This window comes from Scylla paramamosain, chromosome 37 (genome assembly GCF_035594125.1).
Source record: "Scylla paramamosain isolate STU-SP2022 chromosome 37, ASM3559412v1, whole genome shotgun sequence".
In the NCBI taxonomy this organism is placed as follows: domain Eukaryota; kingdom Metazoa; phylum Arthropoda; class Malacostraca; order Decapoda; family Portunidae; genus Scylla; species Scylla paramamosain.
The window spans coordinates 7,435,001-7,452,500 of record NC_087187.1 but is presented as its reverse complement, the minus strand read 5'-3'; the positions used below and the strand labels follow the sequence as shown (position 1 = coordinate 7,452,500).

Below are 17,500 nucleotides of genomic sequence, written 5' to 3'. Positions count from 1 at the left end.
TGCATTCATTCTCGTGCCTCGCAGGTCTTACATTCCCTCAGGTCATAAAAAATTATATATTGCAACGCGTCGCAAACTCAGAAATGACGCAGAAATCATCAGTTCAGGTACCAAGTTTACTTTTTAGCAAGTTTAAATGTCTCGCGTGGGGTTTTAAATCTCAGGTGACCCGCAGAGTTGCCAGAAAAAGATTCTCCACCAATGACAACATTACCGACAGTGCACAATCTCTCTCTCTCTCTCTCTCTCTCTCTCTCTCTCTCTCTCTCTCTCTCTCTCTCTCTCTCTCTCTCTCTCTCTCTTTCTCTCTCTCTCTCTCTCTCTCTCTCTCTCTCTCTCTCTCTCTCTCTCTCTCTCTCTCTCTCAGTTTGAAAAGGCTGCTAAATAAAAGGGAAAAAGAGGGGACAACAGTAATATTGGCTGGGGAGAGAAAGGAAAGGAAACAGTCAGAAGTGCTTGGGAGAAGAGGAGAGGAAAGACTATAGGGAGAACCTACTCGTACAGTGGGGGAGCTGAAGAGAGGAGAGGAGGGACCAAAGTAGAAAGCAAGGGAGGAGGGATAAGAACGCCAACGGGGTGAGCTGGGAAAAGGAGAGGAGAGAAAGGGGAGCATCACTGACTACGAAGGGGGAGCAACATTTTCGGGATCTGAGAGGGGACACAGCAGGAAAGAAGGGGAGAGGAGAGCGGGGAGAGCAAAGACTTACTAGGGAGACAGGGTGAGGTCTGCAGTGGGGAGTGTGGGAGAGGGAAAGGAAGGAGCACGATTGGAAGAGGTTACAGTAAGGATAAAAAGCAGGAAAGACTAAGAAATTATGCAAGATGCCCCGTTATGCCAAATGTAGCAGATTAGTCACGTAATATTTTAAAGCCACCAATACTGTATTTCAGATATTTGAAAACGACTGTAGGAATGACTTTTAGATTATGTAAAGGTCCTTATTTATTTACTTATCTATTCATTCATTTATATTTTAATTTATTTACTTATTCATCTATTTCCTTTTTTTTTTTCATTTCACTTTAATTAATTTACTTATTTATTTATATTTGTTTGCATGCATTAGCCCACATTCGTTTTCATGTTCTTTATTTCAGGCCATTCACAAATACAATAACAACACTTAAAACGTTAGAGAGGAAAAAGGTAGAGATAATTCAGATTTACAAGGTGAATTCCATTACAACATTAATATTTATGATGACTAGCAAATATTCATAGCTGCATAGTTATTTATTCACATAGGTTAATTGTTCAGTCTGTTTGAGCTACGTTTCCATTTTCTACATAGACCATACATCATTTTCTTCCCGCGTACCGTAAGGGGAGACTATACAAATGTCCACGTAATAAATGAGAGGAGTGCTACACAAGTCACATGAGTAAAGCAGTTTTGTGTGCAGAGTGATTTCTTTTGTACATTGCAAGTGAAAGCAGACTTGCAATTTAGCGTTTCACAAATGCGTATTCACAAATGTTAACTTGAGTGAAATGACGACGCTGAAGCATGCATGATTAGTGGTGGTGGTGGTGGGGGGGCGGGGGTAGTACAGTAGTTATAATAGTAGCAATGTTGGTAATTAGTGATGATGATAAATAATACTAAGGCTACTGCTACTGCTGCTGCTGCTGCTGATGATGATGATGATGATGATGATGATAAAGATAACAACAACAACAATAGCATAGTAATAATAACTATTATTATCATTATTATTATTATAATTATTATTATTATCATCATCATCATCATTACTACAATTTTCATCATTATTATTATTATTATTATTATTATCCTTATTATTATTATTATTATTATTATTATTATTATTATTATTATTATCATTATTATCATAATCATCACTACAATTTTTATTATTAATATTATTATTATTATTATTATTATTATTATTATTATTATTAATATTATTGTTATTATTTCTATTATTATTATTATTATTATTATTATTATCATTATTATCATTATTATCATCATCATCATCATTATTATTATCTATATACCAAACTGACATACGCCTAAGGGAGAAAGATTTAATATTGATAACCATGATAATGAGGACAACAGCAACAACAACAATAATAATAATAATAATAATAATAATAATAATAATAATAATACCCATCTGCACCCCTCCATTGCTATTAACTTGAACAATACCTCTACTTTCCCCACCACCACCACCACCACCACCACCACCACCACCAAGGTTTCCCTCAGACAAGGTCTTTAATTATTAATATCAGACCAGAGAGCTCGTCACTCACCCCACAGGCATCCACTCTCTCTCTCTCTCTCTCTCTCTCTCTCTCTCTCTCTCTCTCTCTCTCTCTCTCTCTCTCTCTCTCTCTCTCTCTCTATCTATCTATCTATCTATCTATCTATCTATCTTATTATTCTATACTTTACACAGGTATGATATATGTACAAGTATGTAATATTTCGGTACGAGAATTTTAAAAACACTACTTATGAGATCGGTACGTTCGTTGGAACATATTATTTTACCCATGTATACTCGCATATAAAGCCAAGGTACATAATGGATGCATCTTAACCCTAATATTATGAAACCCTAAATGTCTAAAACGAATTATGGTGGTAATATTTTCTTCATTACTTCGCCTTTCTTTGGGAGTGAACTGCAGAACGAAGGGCAGCATTTCGGAACATTTGGTCGTCGTCGTATTCCTTTCTTAACATGGTGCTGCTTAACTTATTTCGTGTTTCCGAAGATGCTTTCATGATTCCAGTGATTGATCAACAAACATTCCGTCTAACAAGCTGTCATGTAGCTTATATGGGGCCATCAAGATTCCTTTCATGATTCCAGTGGTAATTTAACAAGGATTTTACATCCCAATACAAAAAACATCCTCTGAAACACAACTAATCATCTCTGTGGCCTCCCAGAAGTCTTGGTGAGGCAGCAAAGCGTTCCAGTGTATGTTCCTGAGTCTCCTGGAGTTGTTAGTTCTTTCACTGATAACTTTTTTTTTCCTCTTACATAACAATTCTTTTAGACATTTCTACTATGGTCTCAAATAGTTTTGTAATCTAAGAGACAAATATGAGCTTTTCCTTTTTTTTTATCTGTCTACACAAACAATTTTTGTTCCCAACTCTGCTCTGAATGTTAAATTACAACCACAGCAGTCGAAAAATTAAGGAGCGTTAAACAATACGCGACGCTACACTGCCTTAGAATATCTTGGCTTCCTTTCCGAGTCAAGAGATCTGTACAACTCCTCGGCTTTCGCTTACGTGCCGTGCTTCTCCTCAGCTAAGTAAATACAGATCAAAGAATGCAAGGAGACAGGGGCAATAATAGGGCTCGTGTTTTTAAGCGCTTTGTTCTCTCACAAGCACCATCTTTTAAGGCCACAGAGATTCTTACATTTTTTCTTTTATGATTGGTAGAAAAATAAAAATAAAAATCTGCCCATAATGACGAACTAAGCATAGTAAATGAATGTATAAAATTTAAATTAAATCTGAGACAAAAACCAATTCAGTTCCTGAGTGATCTTTATGTTCCTCTCTTGAAGCAAAGGGTTTATAGCTTCAACTAGAGCCTTACAGTTGATAGGACACCGAAACGTCTGAAGAATATGGACCTAAACCAATTCAGACAGTCACCACACACATCAGGAAACACGATCCTGAACTTGCTCCCCCCGTGAACACACTGAAGGGATCCTCTGTTCAAATGTAACAGTGAAGACCATTTCATTTAATTTCCTGTCATCGCCAGCACGAGCAGACCAGTGTGTATGATAAGCTAGTGAAGTCAGAGGAGTAATAAGCGACACATCAGTAATGCATGTACTCGTATTATCATTGGACTAATGAAGCAGGAACGTGACGACTTCACAGTCTTTATGAAATTACTGTTACTATTACTAATAATAGTAATATCATATAATAATAATAATAATAATAATAATAATAATAATAATAATAATAATAATGATAATGGATTGTTCGTATTAGTAATACAAACAATAATAGTATTAACAATAATAATAGGAATAATAATGATAATAATAACGTAAATAATAATAATAATAATAATAATAATAATAATAATAATGAAACTACTACTGATAATAATAATAATACTAATACTACTAGTACTACTACTACAACTACTACTGTAACTGCCGTTATCACTACCTACTACCACTACTAATAACAGTAATGATGATGATAATAATAATAATAATGATAATAATGATAATAATAGTAATAATAATAATAATAATAATAATAATAATAATAACGCTGTCAGGCAAAGCACTATCATGATGCAACAGGCGTATATTCCTGACAGCACGAGAAGCCCAAACCATAACCTCATCCACTTCCCAACTTCCTTCCCGCCAAACTCATCTTACTCTACCCCACTTTCACTCACCACCCCCATTCTCCTTTACTGCAATAATTCTCCTTTCCACTGCCAAAATAGCATCCTTGTCCGGCGCTTTGTTAAGATTTTACTTGCGAGAAACGATAGCATACAGCACCTGAAACCTTTAGTAACGTTTAACTACTCTTATAATTACCAGATCGGGGTCAGGAGAAGGTCGCCACACCTCATACACTCGAGGATCAACCGCGACTGCCTTTCTGTTCCTGGGAGGTGGAGGAGATGCTTCCGTACTCCCCCATCACTTAAACAACTACTGAGATTCAAGTGCCCGATTGGTTACAAGCCTTGACGTAACCCACACCGCCGCCCGTGATTGGCCGCCGTGGCGAGAGGCGCAGAATCACACCACCCTGCCCAACTCTCGTTTTCTTTGCATTACCCTCCTCAGAGTGTGATTGTAGCGAGTTTATTAAATCCTCAATCTATTCGTATTAGAGTGAATGTGATACATTGACAACTGCGTATTGCATGAGTGTGACGTAGTTAGAGGCTTGACAAGAAGGAGCAAATGGGAGAGGAGGGAGGAGAGAACGGATGGGAGTGGAGAAGTGTGAGGAGAGGAGGGAAAGGGGTGTGTGGGAAGGAGGAGGGAGGATAGGAAGCGGGTAGGGGAGGAGTAAGAGGATGGTACAGCAGGGGGAAGGGGAACAGTGAGAGGAGGGGATAGGGAGAAGAGAGAGAGAGGAGGGGACAGGAGGGAGTGGGGGAAGAAGTGAGAGAACGGGAGGAGAGAATGGTGAGAGGAAAGGAGGAAATAGGACTGGGGGAGAAGAGAGAGGAGGGAACACGTAAGAGTGGAGAAGAGGGAACAGGGAGAAAGAGAAAAAAAGGACAGGAAAAAGTGGGGAGAAAAGAAAGAGGAGAGAAGAGAAGGGCGTTGGGGAGAAAGAAGCAAAAGGAGCGGGGTAGAAGTAAGAGAGAAAAAGGAGGAAGGAAGGAAGTCGGAGGCGGTGAAAGCAGCGGAGGTGGAGGAAATGGCAGCTTCGTAACAAGTCAACCACAGGAATCTCAATACGAAAAAAAAAAAAAAAAGAAGCAAGAAATATACCGGGAATGTATTGCCTAGTATAGATTTTTATATTTTCCACCAGTGTTCTCTTCCCTTGCCTCGATATCTGGGGACGGTCGCAGGAGGAGGAAATGAATGATAAAACGAGGCTGACTCCGAGGAAATAACACTAAAATATCCTATCCAAGACTGTTTCTCCTTATGTAATATTCATGTTTATTTTTTTTATGAGTCCTCTTATCCCATCCTTCCTCCACCCTCCCCAATATCCACATCCTACCCACTTTTTTATCATCTCCCATCTCTCCATCTTACCACCACCCTCATCTATCCCCCCATGCCCTCCTCCATCTCTCCACCACCCTCCCACCCATCCTCCCTCCGCCACCTCCATCACCTTCCCAGAGAACAACCAAACTATCGAACTATCTTTAAAACTTCCCAACGTGAGGCGCGGCTCCTCTGGTGGGAAATTTACGATTGAAACATTGTAGACTGAGTGGTGGAATGTATTTGAGTATTTCAGTACCAGGAAAACGTCACTTCACTTCAATGCAACATTAACCTGTCCTTAAGCAACAAAACAAGAATAACAGTGAGAATAAGAACAAGAACAAGATCAAGAAGAAAATAAATAATGATAACGAGCTAGATGATTAGTGGAAGAGGAACACAAAAGATGAACAAACAGCAGCAGATCAGTTGGCCAATATGACTGTATTAAGATAAACCTCACTAAGCATTTTTAAAGAAAGAGACGTAGGATATTAAAGACGAAGGAAGACGAAACATAAGTAGGAAAAGAGAAAAAAAAAACAGACTAAGGACACTTCACGATAACAACTAAACGACCAGTGGGATAAAATCGCGTAATTGGAAAGAAAGGGAGGAGGGAGACAAGAAGTATTAGGAAACGGAGGAGAAAAGAAATAACGTTCACATTGCGGAGGACAGGGAGGAAATACAAGGCATGTTGACAGAAGTTAAATTGTCGTGCAACTCAGACACTGCATGAAACTAACTGCTCATTTTTAACGGTATGCGTAGGAGGAGAGAAGAGAAGGAGAGGTGAAGTAGAGAGAAGGAAGAGGAGAGAAGGGGAGTAGGAAGAGGAGGAAGAGGGAAGAAGGGACATGAACATAAGGAGTTATACTTTACATGAATGCATTTTAAAATAGTAGTAGTAGGAGGAGGAGGAGGAGGAGGAAGAAGAAGAGGAGGAGCAGTAGTAGTAATAGTGGTAGTGGTGATGGTGGCAGTAGTATTAGTAGTAGTAATAGTAGTAGTAGTAGTAGTAGTAGTAGTAGTAGTAGTAGTAGTAGTAGTAATGGTGATGAATGGTGATGGTGACGACAATAGCAGATTTCAATAACTTACGGCAAAGGAACTAGGAACGGAAGGGAAGGGAAGGAAAGAACTAAGTAAGGCTGGAAATGCGTGAAAGCTACATACAGACTCATGCTGACGATGATTTTGGTTACGGTGGTACTGGTGATGGTGGTGGTGGTGAGGGTGGTTGATGCTGTTCTTGGTGGTGGTGGTGGTGGTGGTGGTAGTAATGGAATGTGTGACTGGACAGTAGAGAGGAAGAATTAGTGGTGAGGAGGAAGCGTTGGGGAAGAGGCGGAGAGGGATTAGTGAGGAGGAGGCAGAGATGGAATAGTGGAGATGAAGGCTTAGTGGAGGAGGAGGAGGAGGAAGAGAAAGAGGAAGAGGAAGAGGAGAAGGTGTTGAGCAACTGCAATATCAAGGGAACAGTTCCTTGGATAACAAGAGGAACTCCTGTGGAGAGAGAGAGAGAGAGAGAGAGAGAGAGAGAGAGAGAGAGAGAGAGAGAGAGAGATTGACAACCTGAACCCAAAACACGACCCCTATGCATTAGTTAAAACGAGTCAAGAGAAGCAAGCGAATAAACAAACCCAAACAAACAAACCAAACACCCTTACTATCTCTCTCTCTCTCTCTCTCTCTCTCTCTCTCTCTCTCTCTCTCTCTCTCTCTCTCTCTCTCTCTCTCTCTCTCTCTCTCTCTCTCTCTCTCTCTCTCTCTCAAGTAGTATTGATCTGGCCTAAAGGGTTTGCAATTTCCTGCTAAGAGAAACTGTCAACCATAAAGTGACATGCCATTTATTTTCCCCAAAAAACTCGACATGCCAGTGGCCGCTAAATTATGCGTTTTATCCGTGTCTGGAAGATTAATGGATTAAATTGTGGATGTGCAGCACCACCAAATAAATAAACCACACCTGGGGAGCGAGTGGGGAAGGAAAAATAAAAAGAAAGAAAGCTTGACTGACTGTTTTAATGGGACGGGGCGAGGGAGGACAGCAGGCAGGGACGCGGGGCGGGATAGATGGGTCTGCCTTAGTGGTGGCACTGGTGGTGGTGGTGGTGGTGCTGGTGGTGGAAGTGGTAGTAACAGTAATAGTGGTGGTGGTGGTAGTGGTAGAAGTAATAGGAGGAGGAGGAGAAGAGGAGCAGAAATGTTGGTGGTGGTGGTAATGGTAGTGGTAATGGTAGTGGTAGTAGGAGTAGTATTAGTAGTAGTAGTAGTAGTAGTAGTAGTAGTAGTAGTAGTAATAGTAGTAGTAGTAGTAGTAGTAATAGTAGTAATAGTTGTTGTTGTTGTTGTTGTTGTTGTTGTTGATGTAACAGCAACAGCAGTAACAACAACAACAACAACAACAACAACAACAACAACAACAACAACAACAACAACAACAGCAACAGCAACAACAACAACAATAGCAGAAACAGCAGTAGTACAGAAGAGAACAAAAAATGCTGGTTATGCAAGACTCATAAATCTGAAATTAGGAAGAAGGGCGGAAAAAAAAAAAACAGCAAAGGTACACGCTATGTGCAGTGCAATTAGGTAATACAAAAGTGAAGTTCAGGTCACGCTAGAAGCACATCTCACCTTGACAACACCTGCCTGCCTTGCGTGCTTCACCTATCGCGTCACGTCATAATCACGCAGAGCAGATAATCAGGTGATATCACACTCAACAATTCCGTTCCTAGTTTTCTTCGCGGAATGCATAACTTTGATATTAGATTGCGCGCAGGGAGGGACTAGAAAATATGCGATATCCTGCTGTCGATGTCTTCTTTTATTATATTTCTGTGGAAGTTATAATGCTATGTGTGATGTATACCGTGCATACATAATCCAAGACTTGGAGATCAACTTGTGTCATCTTGCTCAAACGTATCAGCGGTATTTTCCTACGAACATGATAGTTTTGTTGGTCATAAATAACACACACACACACACACACACACACACATAACAGGACGCCGATAATCATCATGGCCGCGAGTGTCCTCAGTGTACGAAGACATCAGCACGAGGGAACGAGAGGCACCTGGCGAGGTTTCAGATTTATTATAAGCAATGCGACTGCCCAAATATTTTTTTTCTATTCTATCTTGGAACTAACAGCAATCAGTGGCGGTTTATGCAAGTAGTAGTAGTGGTAGTGGTGGTGGTAGTAGTAGTAGTAGTAACAGTAGTAGTAGTAGCAGTAGTAGTAGTAGTAGTAGTAGTACACATTAACAAAGATGATTGACAATCATGTAATACTCATTAACGCGGGTGAGTATATTGTTGCTCATACCTTAATCACATGAATTAATTGAGCTAACACCTCGGGCACTGAAGGGCAGGAAGGGGCTGGTGAAGAGGACACGAATACTTCTTAAACGAAAAACATTCAGGTCTCGTTCTGAAGTGCTGATCCCTCATCCTGAGTTAGTGAGACACGTTTAATGCTGGAAAATCTGAATTTTGCATATAAAAAAGAGGAAATGCGTAGAAGCCACGTGTGTGTGTGTGTGTGTGTGTGTGTGTGTGTGTGTGTGTGTTTCTTGTGTATGTTGCTACGCTTAAGTAAGTGAAATAAACACACACACATAAATATTTGAGAGACAAGCGTACTCCCGCCGCTCACATGAGTCTTGTCGCACCTTTCACTAAGATGTTTGTCCTCTCAGGAGTCACACGTACTCCCGCCGTTTACTCAGGACTTGTAAACAATCTCTCATTTAATATTATCAAGAAAGGCAAGTTTACTCCCGCTGTTTACACGAGCCTTGTTGCGTCTCGTCGCTAAATCAAATGTAAACAAATGAAATATAAAGTAATATTCACTTATACTAACACGTACAATAACCATCAGTGTATGAGTATGGAGGTACCTGGGACTGGAAGAGGCTGTAGCGCACCAGAAGCTATGAATTACTCTACTACCTCCACCAGATGGCCACACACTCGCTACCCTAGTGAGTTCATTAGTCACACGAGACACTACAAAGGAAACTAAATCGAGTCCTGTTTGCAATACGAGGGATGGCAACTGTTGTACTGATTCTATATGGAAGTGAAAGTGTTGACCCAACAATAACTCTTTATCAAGGTACTAAAAAACGTAGTTCTCATCAAGCACTAGTTCGCAATCCTGCTGCCAGACGACTGAATAACCACGAACCGCATCCTGAAACACTTCGACTCGCTATCTCGACTACGTGTTTCAGATTGTATTGGATTTTGCCGGGGCTTTCAAATATGTTTTCATTATTGTTGTGATAGTTTAACAACCTGCAGTAGAGGCTAAGGATGTCTGTATGATTCCAGTAATTATTTATGGATATTTTCATGATCTCAAAAAAGGTTCAACACTGCAGTGGGAGTTAATGAGGTTTCCATGGATGTTTTCAGGACTTGAGAAACAGTTTAACAGTAACTCTATGATCAGTGAGAAAAACACTCGTGAGAGTCGGATTAACCATCTCTGTAACCTTCGAAAATTTGTCCTTTTGAGGTTCTAACCATTTTGGAATAGGGACCAATGAGATTCTACATTTTTTTTTACCTAAACATTTTCGAGAAGGCGGTTTAATTTCTTTGAAGCCTTTCAGCAAGCCACACGAGCCTTAGTATACCTTATATGAAGTAACAATGCCTCAAGATAGGCCTTCTATTGCCGGGATAACTTCACCACTTAGTCTATAAAAATAACCTCTGGCGACCGCCGTGGTTCAGTGATTGGCCCACGTATTATCTACTCTCGCTGTCTTTCTTTTTCTTCTCCTATTACTTTCCCTCTAATATAAACTTATATTGTTTCCTCCCAACTTTCTATTCGAACACAACACACACTCGTGATACAGTGGGACAGCGCGCTTTGAGGGGTCCGAGAGGTTCTTAGGGCGCGGACTCGAATCCTGGCCACGGTCTGAGAGTAGGAAGGGCACTCACTTGGGGCAACAGTTCCCAAATGCCAAATTCAAAGTCATTAATAAGCACCTGATAAACTACAGGATGTAGGAGCGAAAAAAAAAAGTATAATAACCCCTCTCTCTCTCTCTCTCTCTCTCTCTCTCTCTCTCTCTCTCTCTCTCTCTCTCTCTCTCAAGGTAGCTCATAACAGATTGTTTCAAGTGTCCCAATGTACGTGCTGAATAAAGCCGATGTTTAGGAGGCACTGATCAATATAGCGGCAGCAGTAATTAGGCCGCGTTCACACCAAGCGAGTCGCGTCGCGTCAAGTCAAGGCAAGTCATCATGCGTCATGAATCGCCACCCGAGTTTAACATTAATTTGTATGTATATTTGAAAAAACCGTTCACACCAAGCGAGTCGCGTCGCGTCAAGTCACGGCGCGTCGCGTCGCGTCGAGTCACAGATAGGGCTGGACCCATTTTCTACATAAGTCACAGCGAGTCCGTCGTTGCGGGAGCATGATGGAAGTGGAATTCCTGATAAATTTAGTTCGAGAACGCCCTCCCATATATGATCCTAGTGACCGCAACCACCGGGATCGGGATGTCATAGCTGCCCTGTGGAAGGAGGTTGCTGCTGCAATGAAGAGTACAGGTAAGACTACAGTTTTATTCACTATGAACTATACACTAGGCTATGAACTTTACATTACTAGATCATTCGGTGTTGCCACTCAAGAGCTCCAGCTGGGGAAACAAAGTATTCTTTCAAGGTATCACGAACTGCCATGGCTTCTCTTGTAGGCCTCGTGCTTGTTGCTGTCAGGTTTGAGTTTAGAAAGTTGTATTGTGTTGTATCACTAACATCATCACTTGGAGGAGAGTAGTTGAAATTGTTTTCATGTTGAATGAAATTATGAAGTACACAAATACTTTTCACCAGTGATTCAGATACTTCAACACTAGTCATCATCAATGTATGAAGTACACCAAATTTCTGAGCTAGCATTCCAAAGGCACACTCTACTGTTCTTCTAGCCCTACTGATCCGATAGTTATATACTCTTTTGGAGTAGTCCAAGTCCTTTCTAGGATATGGTCTCATCAGATTAGGCTTGAGAGGAAAAGCTGCATCTCCCACAAGAAAGAAAGAAAGTTCATGGATCCATATTCGTTGTTTCTTCTTACGTCTGCGACGACGAAGCCACAACAAAGCAGCTACTTCAGCCAGGGAACATGCATCCATTCTCCATGAAATTACCCAGGTCACTGAGTGCTGACTTGACGCGGGCTGACGCAGTCGGTGTGAACGGAGATGAGTCAAAATGAATCGCATCAAATGACGCTCTTGACTTGACGCGACGCGACTCGCTTGGTGTGAACGCGGCCTAATACTAACAGCATCGCCAGCAATAAAGTTCCGCGCGAGGTATGCAGTGCTCGGCCAGGCGTATATAAAAGCATGTCAGCGTCAATTTAGCATGCGTATTTTTTTGCCGACAAACCTGTGCAAGAATTACTTTTTTTTTTTTGTGATGGAAGTGTCAACGAGTGAAAATTAATGTATATACGTAGCGGAGATAGATAAAGGTAAGAGTGGGCATTAGTAGATGTGTGTGTGTGTGTGTGTGTGTGTGTGTGTGTGTGTGTGTGTGCTTAGATTAATTGATAGATCGCACGGAAGATCATAATGAAGCTGTAAAGAAAAGTCAATCCCGATAATACTTAGCACACACACACACACACACACACACACACACACACACACACACACACACACACAGGTATTACAAATAACATAATGTAAGCACCATACTGCCCTACCTTTCTGTCTCTAATGAAGTAGACATTTAGCGGCCACTGTTAGTCTTGTGCTTGGTTCATTTCATAGCTCATCACAACACATCAAGGTACGGGTGATCAAGGGGCGGAGGGAAGCAGTTATTTGAATGCATATCTCACGAGGGGAGTGTCACTGAAGAACGAGAAGCCTAGGAGTGATAAAAAAAAAAAAAGAGTAATCCTGTATACGAATAACACTCAGATATTATTTAGTTCCATACAGTTGATAGTTGAGGATAAAAGACAACACAACAAGAGGAAACAGGCAATAAAAAAAATGAAAGATTCAGTAACAAGTTTGTCAGTGTCAAAGGACATTTTGAAAGATTTTTCATACAGGGATGATTGGTAGATATAGGTATGTATTATACAAGGACTGCGACATGTAGGCCTGCCGGCTTCTTGCAGATTCTTTTTGTGTTTTTTTTTTTTTTTTTATTACGAAGAGCGTAAAGGAGCAACTGCAAGGATTTGTAGTCCACTATGTAGTGAATTACCAATACATTGTCTCACGGTAGCCAAGGAAATGATGGCGACTCATATGAATGTACAAACAAGAAACAATAACACAAAATGCTACATAGAAAAGAACTTTGGTTAGTTGATCTGACGTTATGTGAATCTACATCACTAAGAATCTACATATATTTTCAACTTACACTGATTAATAAAGCTAGAAATATACATGGAATAATGTTATGTGGCATCACTAAGAATTATATATATATATATATATATATATATATATATATATATATATATATATATATATATATATATATATATATATATATATATATATATATATATATATAAAAACAAGTCGAGCATAGTATACGAGTCGAGCATAGTCTATTTCCAAGTTACAACTATACAGAACCATACAGAAAAAAATGGAACAATATCAATTCGAATTATTGAAAATTATACAGCCTTTTATTTTCATTGCATCAATAAAACCACACAGAAAAATAAAACGTATACAATAGCACCACTCTATCAGTAAAAAATTATATTTCCTCCACGTTAGAGTAGTAATACTAACACGGCAGATGCTTAGCGGGAGGGCGCGAGCGAGGCATGTGGTTGAGGATTAATATACCGTGGTGTGGCTTTGTGGCGGTAGGAGGCCGTGCAGCCAGGTATTAAGGACTCGGGTCAGGGCCGTGGCGTCCTCTCAGGGCGTCAGTCAACTCTCTAATAGTGGTTACTGCAGGTGATGGAGGCATTATGTTCAGGCACTTTTCCCTAGCGTCGTGCATACTCTAAGTGAACCAGATCCACATTAAATCACTCATTTCTTAACCCTTTGTTTGATAGTGTTACACTCAGGTATAGTGAAATTGCACTGTGCAAGATTGGAATAATGTTGCGCTGGTGTATGTACAAAATATGTTTAACTTATATTATTTTACTGCGTTCGAGGGTTCATGGGGAGATCAGCTGAGTGAGGACGGGGAGGAGGTGACAGGCACTGTGACTCGTAACAGAGACGTTAATGAGTAGGGGGTTTTGCAACAACATAATTCCGAAAGACGTCACTGGTGTCAAAATGACTGAATGAGTAGTTCAAATTTCTCATTGACGGTAGCTTCACTTCTTTCCATTAAAATCATGCAGGGTGACAAAAATTAAATGTCTCAGTGTCTTCAGCAGTCTTGTTAGGTGGTAACCAGCAGCACTTGAGCTCGTGTTCTCAAACTTACCAGCGTCCTTACCTCAATTTGTTATAACATACTTTGATGAATGTTGTTATTGTTTTTTCTTCCGGGATGTTTTCATAAATGCATTGTTAATAAGGATTCTGCATCATTAGCGAAGCGAAAATACCAGTGAGAATCCTACTAATAATCTGTGGTCCTGGAAAGTAGTTTTTGGGAGAGAACAAAGCGATTCAGAACACGTGTATTAATTAGAAAGTCAGTGATGGTTGTTTCTTGATGATTGAGAGTGGATTAGACAAAATCTGTTAGATAACGTGACCCGTAGCATACATAGTCTTGAGGAGGAGGTGTTACACTATTAACTAAACTCACCCCTAATTGAATACTCCCAGTAGAAATACTTTTTTGTCTTGTAGATTAAAGATTTGGTTCTTAAACAAGGAGTTCAAGCGAAATTCAATGGCTACCGTATGTATTTCTGCAGTTCCTACACGATTAAGAATATCTGAACGGAAAACTTGTTAAAACCACTGTTAGGAATTGATTGGCTTCATCGAACGTATTTTTGATAACAAATCGGTTTAAAAGCCACATTCAGACTGTAATTTGCTGCCTCTCTTTCTTATTGCATACAGTACACAATTTTGATTCCTATAACAATTGTATATAAAGCAAATAAAAAAAACAGAAAAGCTAGAGAGAGAGAGAGAGAGAGAGAGAGAGAGAGAGAGAGAGAGAGAGAGAGAGAGAGAGAGAGAGAGAGAGAGAGAGAGCAACAGAAATTCACAAACTATTTCCAAGAACACAGACTGAAAAACAAATTTATTTCTACAATATGTCGAGACGGAGGCTGCCAGACGATCAAGTAGAAGTTCTTGAAATATTGAAAGTTTTGAGGTAATTGGTAACGGTTTCTCGCCAAACAAAGCCGAGCGCAGCAGTTAGATAGTTAACGTCTGTAATTCTTCATCCTCGATTGTCGTCCATAGCATAACAATGCCAGCTTTCAAAAACAGATCAGACAAGCACCCAGAATCTGATCCGCAACGATGATGTAAGAGTTAGCGTTGCAGAACTCAAATGATTCTGAGTGTTATTTTACAACGCCGTTTTTTTTTTCCTACAGTTACTGCTGATGATCTAGCATTGCTTGTTTTACACAGATAGTTTTCTTACCTCGCATTTATGAAAAAAAATATCCATGCAATTTTTATACGTTGCATGGTCTTTCCTACCAACCACGCCTGAAAAGGACGCAAGTTGGGGAGGAGCCTTCGACTTTGATATCTTACATGTCTAAATTAAGATTAGATGGTATAGCTTATCACAAATAGACTCATTAAGGCCAATTACTGGAAGGAAGGTGGGTGAGGAGGAGCCTTCGAAATTTTCCATCTCTAAATTAGTATCAGATAGCAAAGCTTATCACAAACAGACTCAGGTTTACTGTTCTTCATTCTCCAAAATGATGATGATGATGATGATAATGATGATGATAATGGTAAGAGGGGAGGAGGAGAAAGAGGAGGAGGAGGAGAATAAACTGAGGTCATGAAGAGAAGAATAACAGGACACGAGGCGGTCGCTGGTAGGGATTTAGTGGGTTACGTTACTGAGTGGTGGGGCAGGCGGGAGGCGGCAAAGCAGTGTTCAGGCGAAGATGTAGATCCAGTAAATGATGTTGAAAAGTATAAAATAGCCAGGGATAAAGATGAGCGCCTGTCTGAACAGTTTGTCGGAGAGGAGGCGTTTCTTCTCCTCGGGACTGTTCCCTCCGGTGGACAATGATTTGCTAAGCATCATCTGGCGGGGCTTGGGGGCCGGGGGCGGAAAGGACATCTTTTCCTTCCCCCCGAAGGGAAACACCTGTGTGGTGGTGGGGAACTTGGAAGAGTCGCCGGTCAGCTGCCCTGTGGCGGCCATGTCGATGGTCACGTGGAAAACGATCACGAAGAAGATGAGCGAGATGCAAAACAGCAGCCACACGTCCACCATCTTGAAGTACGACGTCTTGGGCAGCGACGTGGACGTCTGGGGGGGAAAAGAAAGAGCAGTCATGGTTAGGAGTGGAGTGACCTGCGGCTTTCACCTCCAATGTGTTTTGTGTTGTCCCTTACTCCTAAGTCTTCTGGTCCACTGACGGTCTTCTTACAAGACCTGATAACTGGTAGACTCTCAGTAGGTCAGAGCACTGAAGATTAAGGAAAAACTTAAAACACAGTGCGGTGCGTCACTCGGCTTCCGGCCATGAGTATGCCAACATAAAGGAACTTCCAGACTTGCCTGCGTGAAGAGCGAGGCGAGCACGAGCAGCACCGTGAGGGAGGACATCACGCGAGTGTCGAAGTTGTCCCGCCGGAAGACGAGGGAGAGGTAGGCCAGGATGAGCAGGATGACGGTGGGCACGTAGATGGAGATGATGGGGTAGCCGACTCGCCGCTGTAGTACCACCTCCACCTCCGCCTGCGCCATCGTGTGGCTGTTGTTCACCATCAAGCTCACGCTCACCACCTGCAGGTAACAACAAAGTCCCCGTTAAGTTTTGCCCTTTCTGCCTTCATCATCGTTCTTCTTGGAGACGCAGGCAAATTTGTTTTTCCATGGTTCTACGTTATGCATCACCGGTAAGATTATAAAGCTGCTACTCTACAAGTGAGAATTTTCTCCGAAATGCGTGAGGAAAAATGTCGCTGATCGGGCAACACAATGGGAGTGAGACAAAACTCAGCTATAGATGTGTGACGACCAGACTCGGCGCAACTGTCAGCAAAGAAACAAAAAGGTTTAAAAGATTTAACGAGTAAAATCCTCTTTTTTAGCGATACATATTGTAATCTGTATTCCCTTTTGCTGTTGTGTGGCACGACAGTACAGGGAACAAGCACATCCCTACCGTGTACTCTATGAGCAGCTCCGCGCCAACGTATGTCACTTCAGACACGTTCTTCTCCAGTTTTACGAAGTCAGTTGCGGCTGACAGCATCTGGTGGGGATAGACATTGCGTTAATGTTTCAAATAAGCCATAATAATATTATTATAAACGTGAAAAGTTTACCCTTGCTGGATGTCTGTATCTTCGTAAGACTCATGCAAAGGAAACAATGAGTTGACTAGTCTCCTGAAATGACTACTGCTTCTGTAATAAAGATTCATCTCTGCGTATGTACAAAGCTCACAAAAGATTGCCCTGGCACGGAGGCATACATTCCACATACTTTCTCTAGTCCCAAAGCTTGGTTCAACTCAGCTTTATCTCGTACTGGCCAGGATAAAGAGGCGACTCACGCATGATATATTAGCTCTCCACCTC

The 17,500-nt window shown here is 41.0% G+C and overlaps 1 protein-coding gene and 1 long non-coding RNA gene across 3 annotated transcripts in view; both read right to left on the bottom strand.

Moving 5' to 3' along the window:
• Window positions 1–4,710, bottom strand: part of LOC135091187 (uncharacterized) — a 44,493-nt gene extending 39,783 nt beyond the window's left edge. Inside the window, exon 1 of the long non-coding RNA XR_010262424.1 lies at window positions 4,586–4,710. This is a non-coding gene — a long non-coding RNA (uncharacterized LOC135091187). The remainder of the gene's footprint in view (window positions 1–4,585) is intronic.
• Window positions 4,711–12,701: 7,991 nt separating this feature from the next.
• LOC135091470 (uncharacterized) overlaps window positions 12,702–17,500 on the bottom strand; it is a 25,105-nt gene continuing 20,306 nt past the window's right edge. The window contains exons 8-10 of one of the 2 annotated variants that reach the window (XM_063989128.1): window positions 17,083–17,172; window positions 16,473–16,700; window positions 12,702–16,220 (exon numbers count right to left, since the gene is read on the bottom strand). In XM_063989128.1, coding sequence (XP_063845198.1) covers window positions 15,840–16,220; window positions 16,473–16,700; window positions 17,083–17,172 — 699 coding nt within the window. In that variant the 3' untranslated portion in view covers window positions 12,702–15,839. The remainder of the gene's footprint in view (window positions 16,221–16,472; window positions 16,701–17,082; window positions 17,173–17,500) is intronic. The other variant, XM_063989129.1, reaches the window with a different exon arrangement.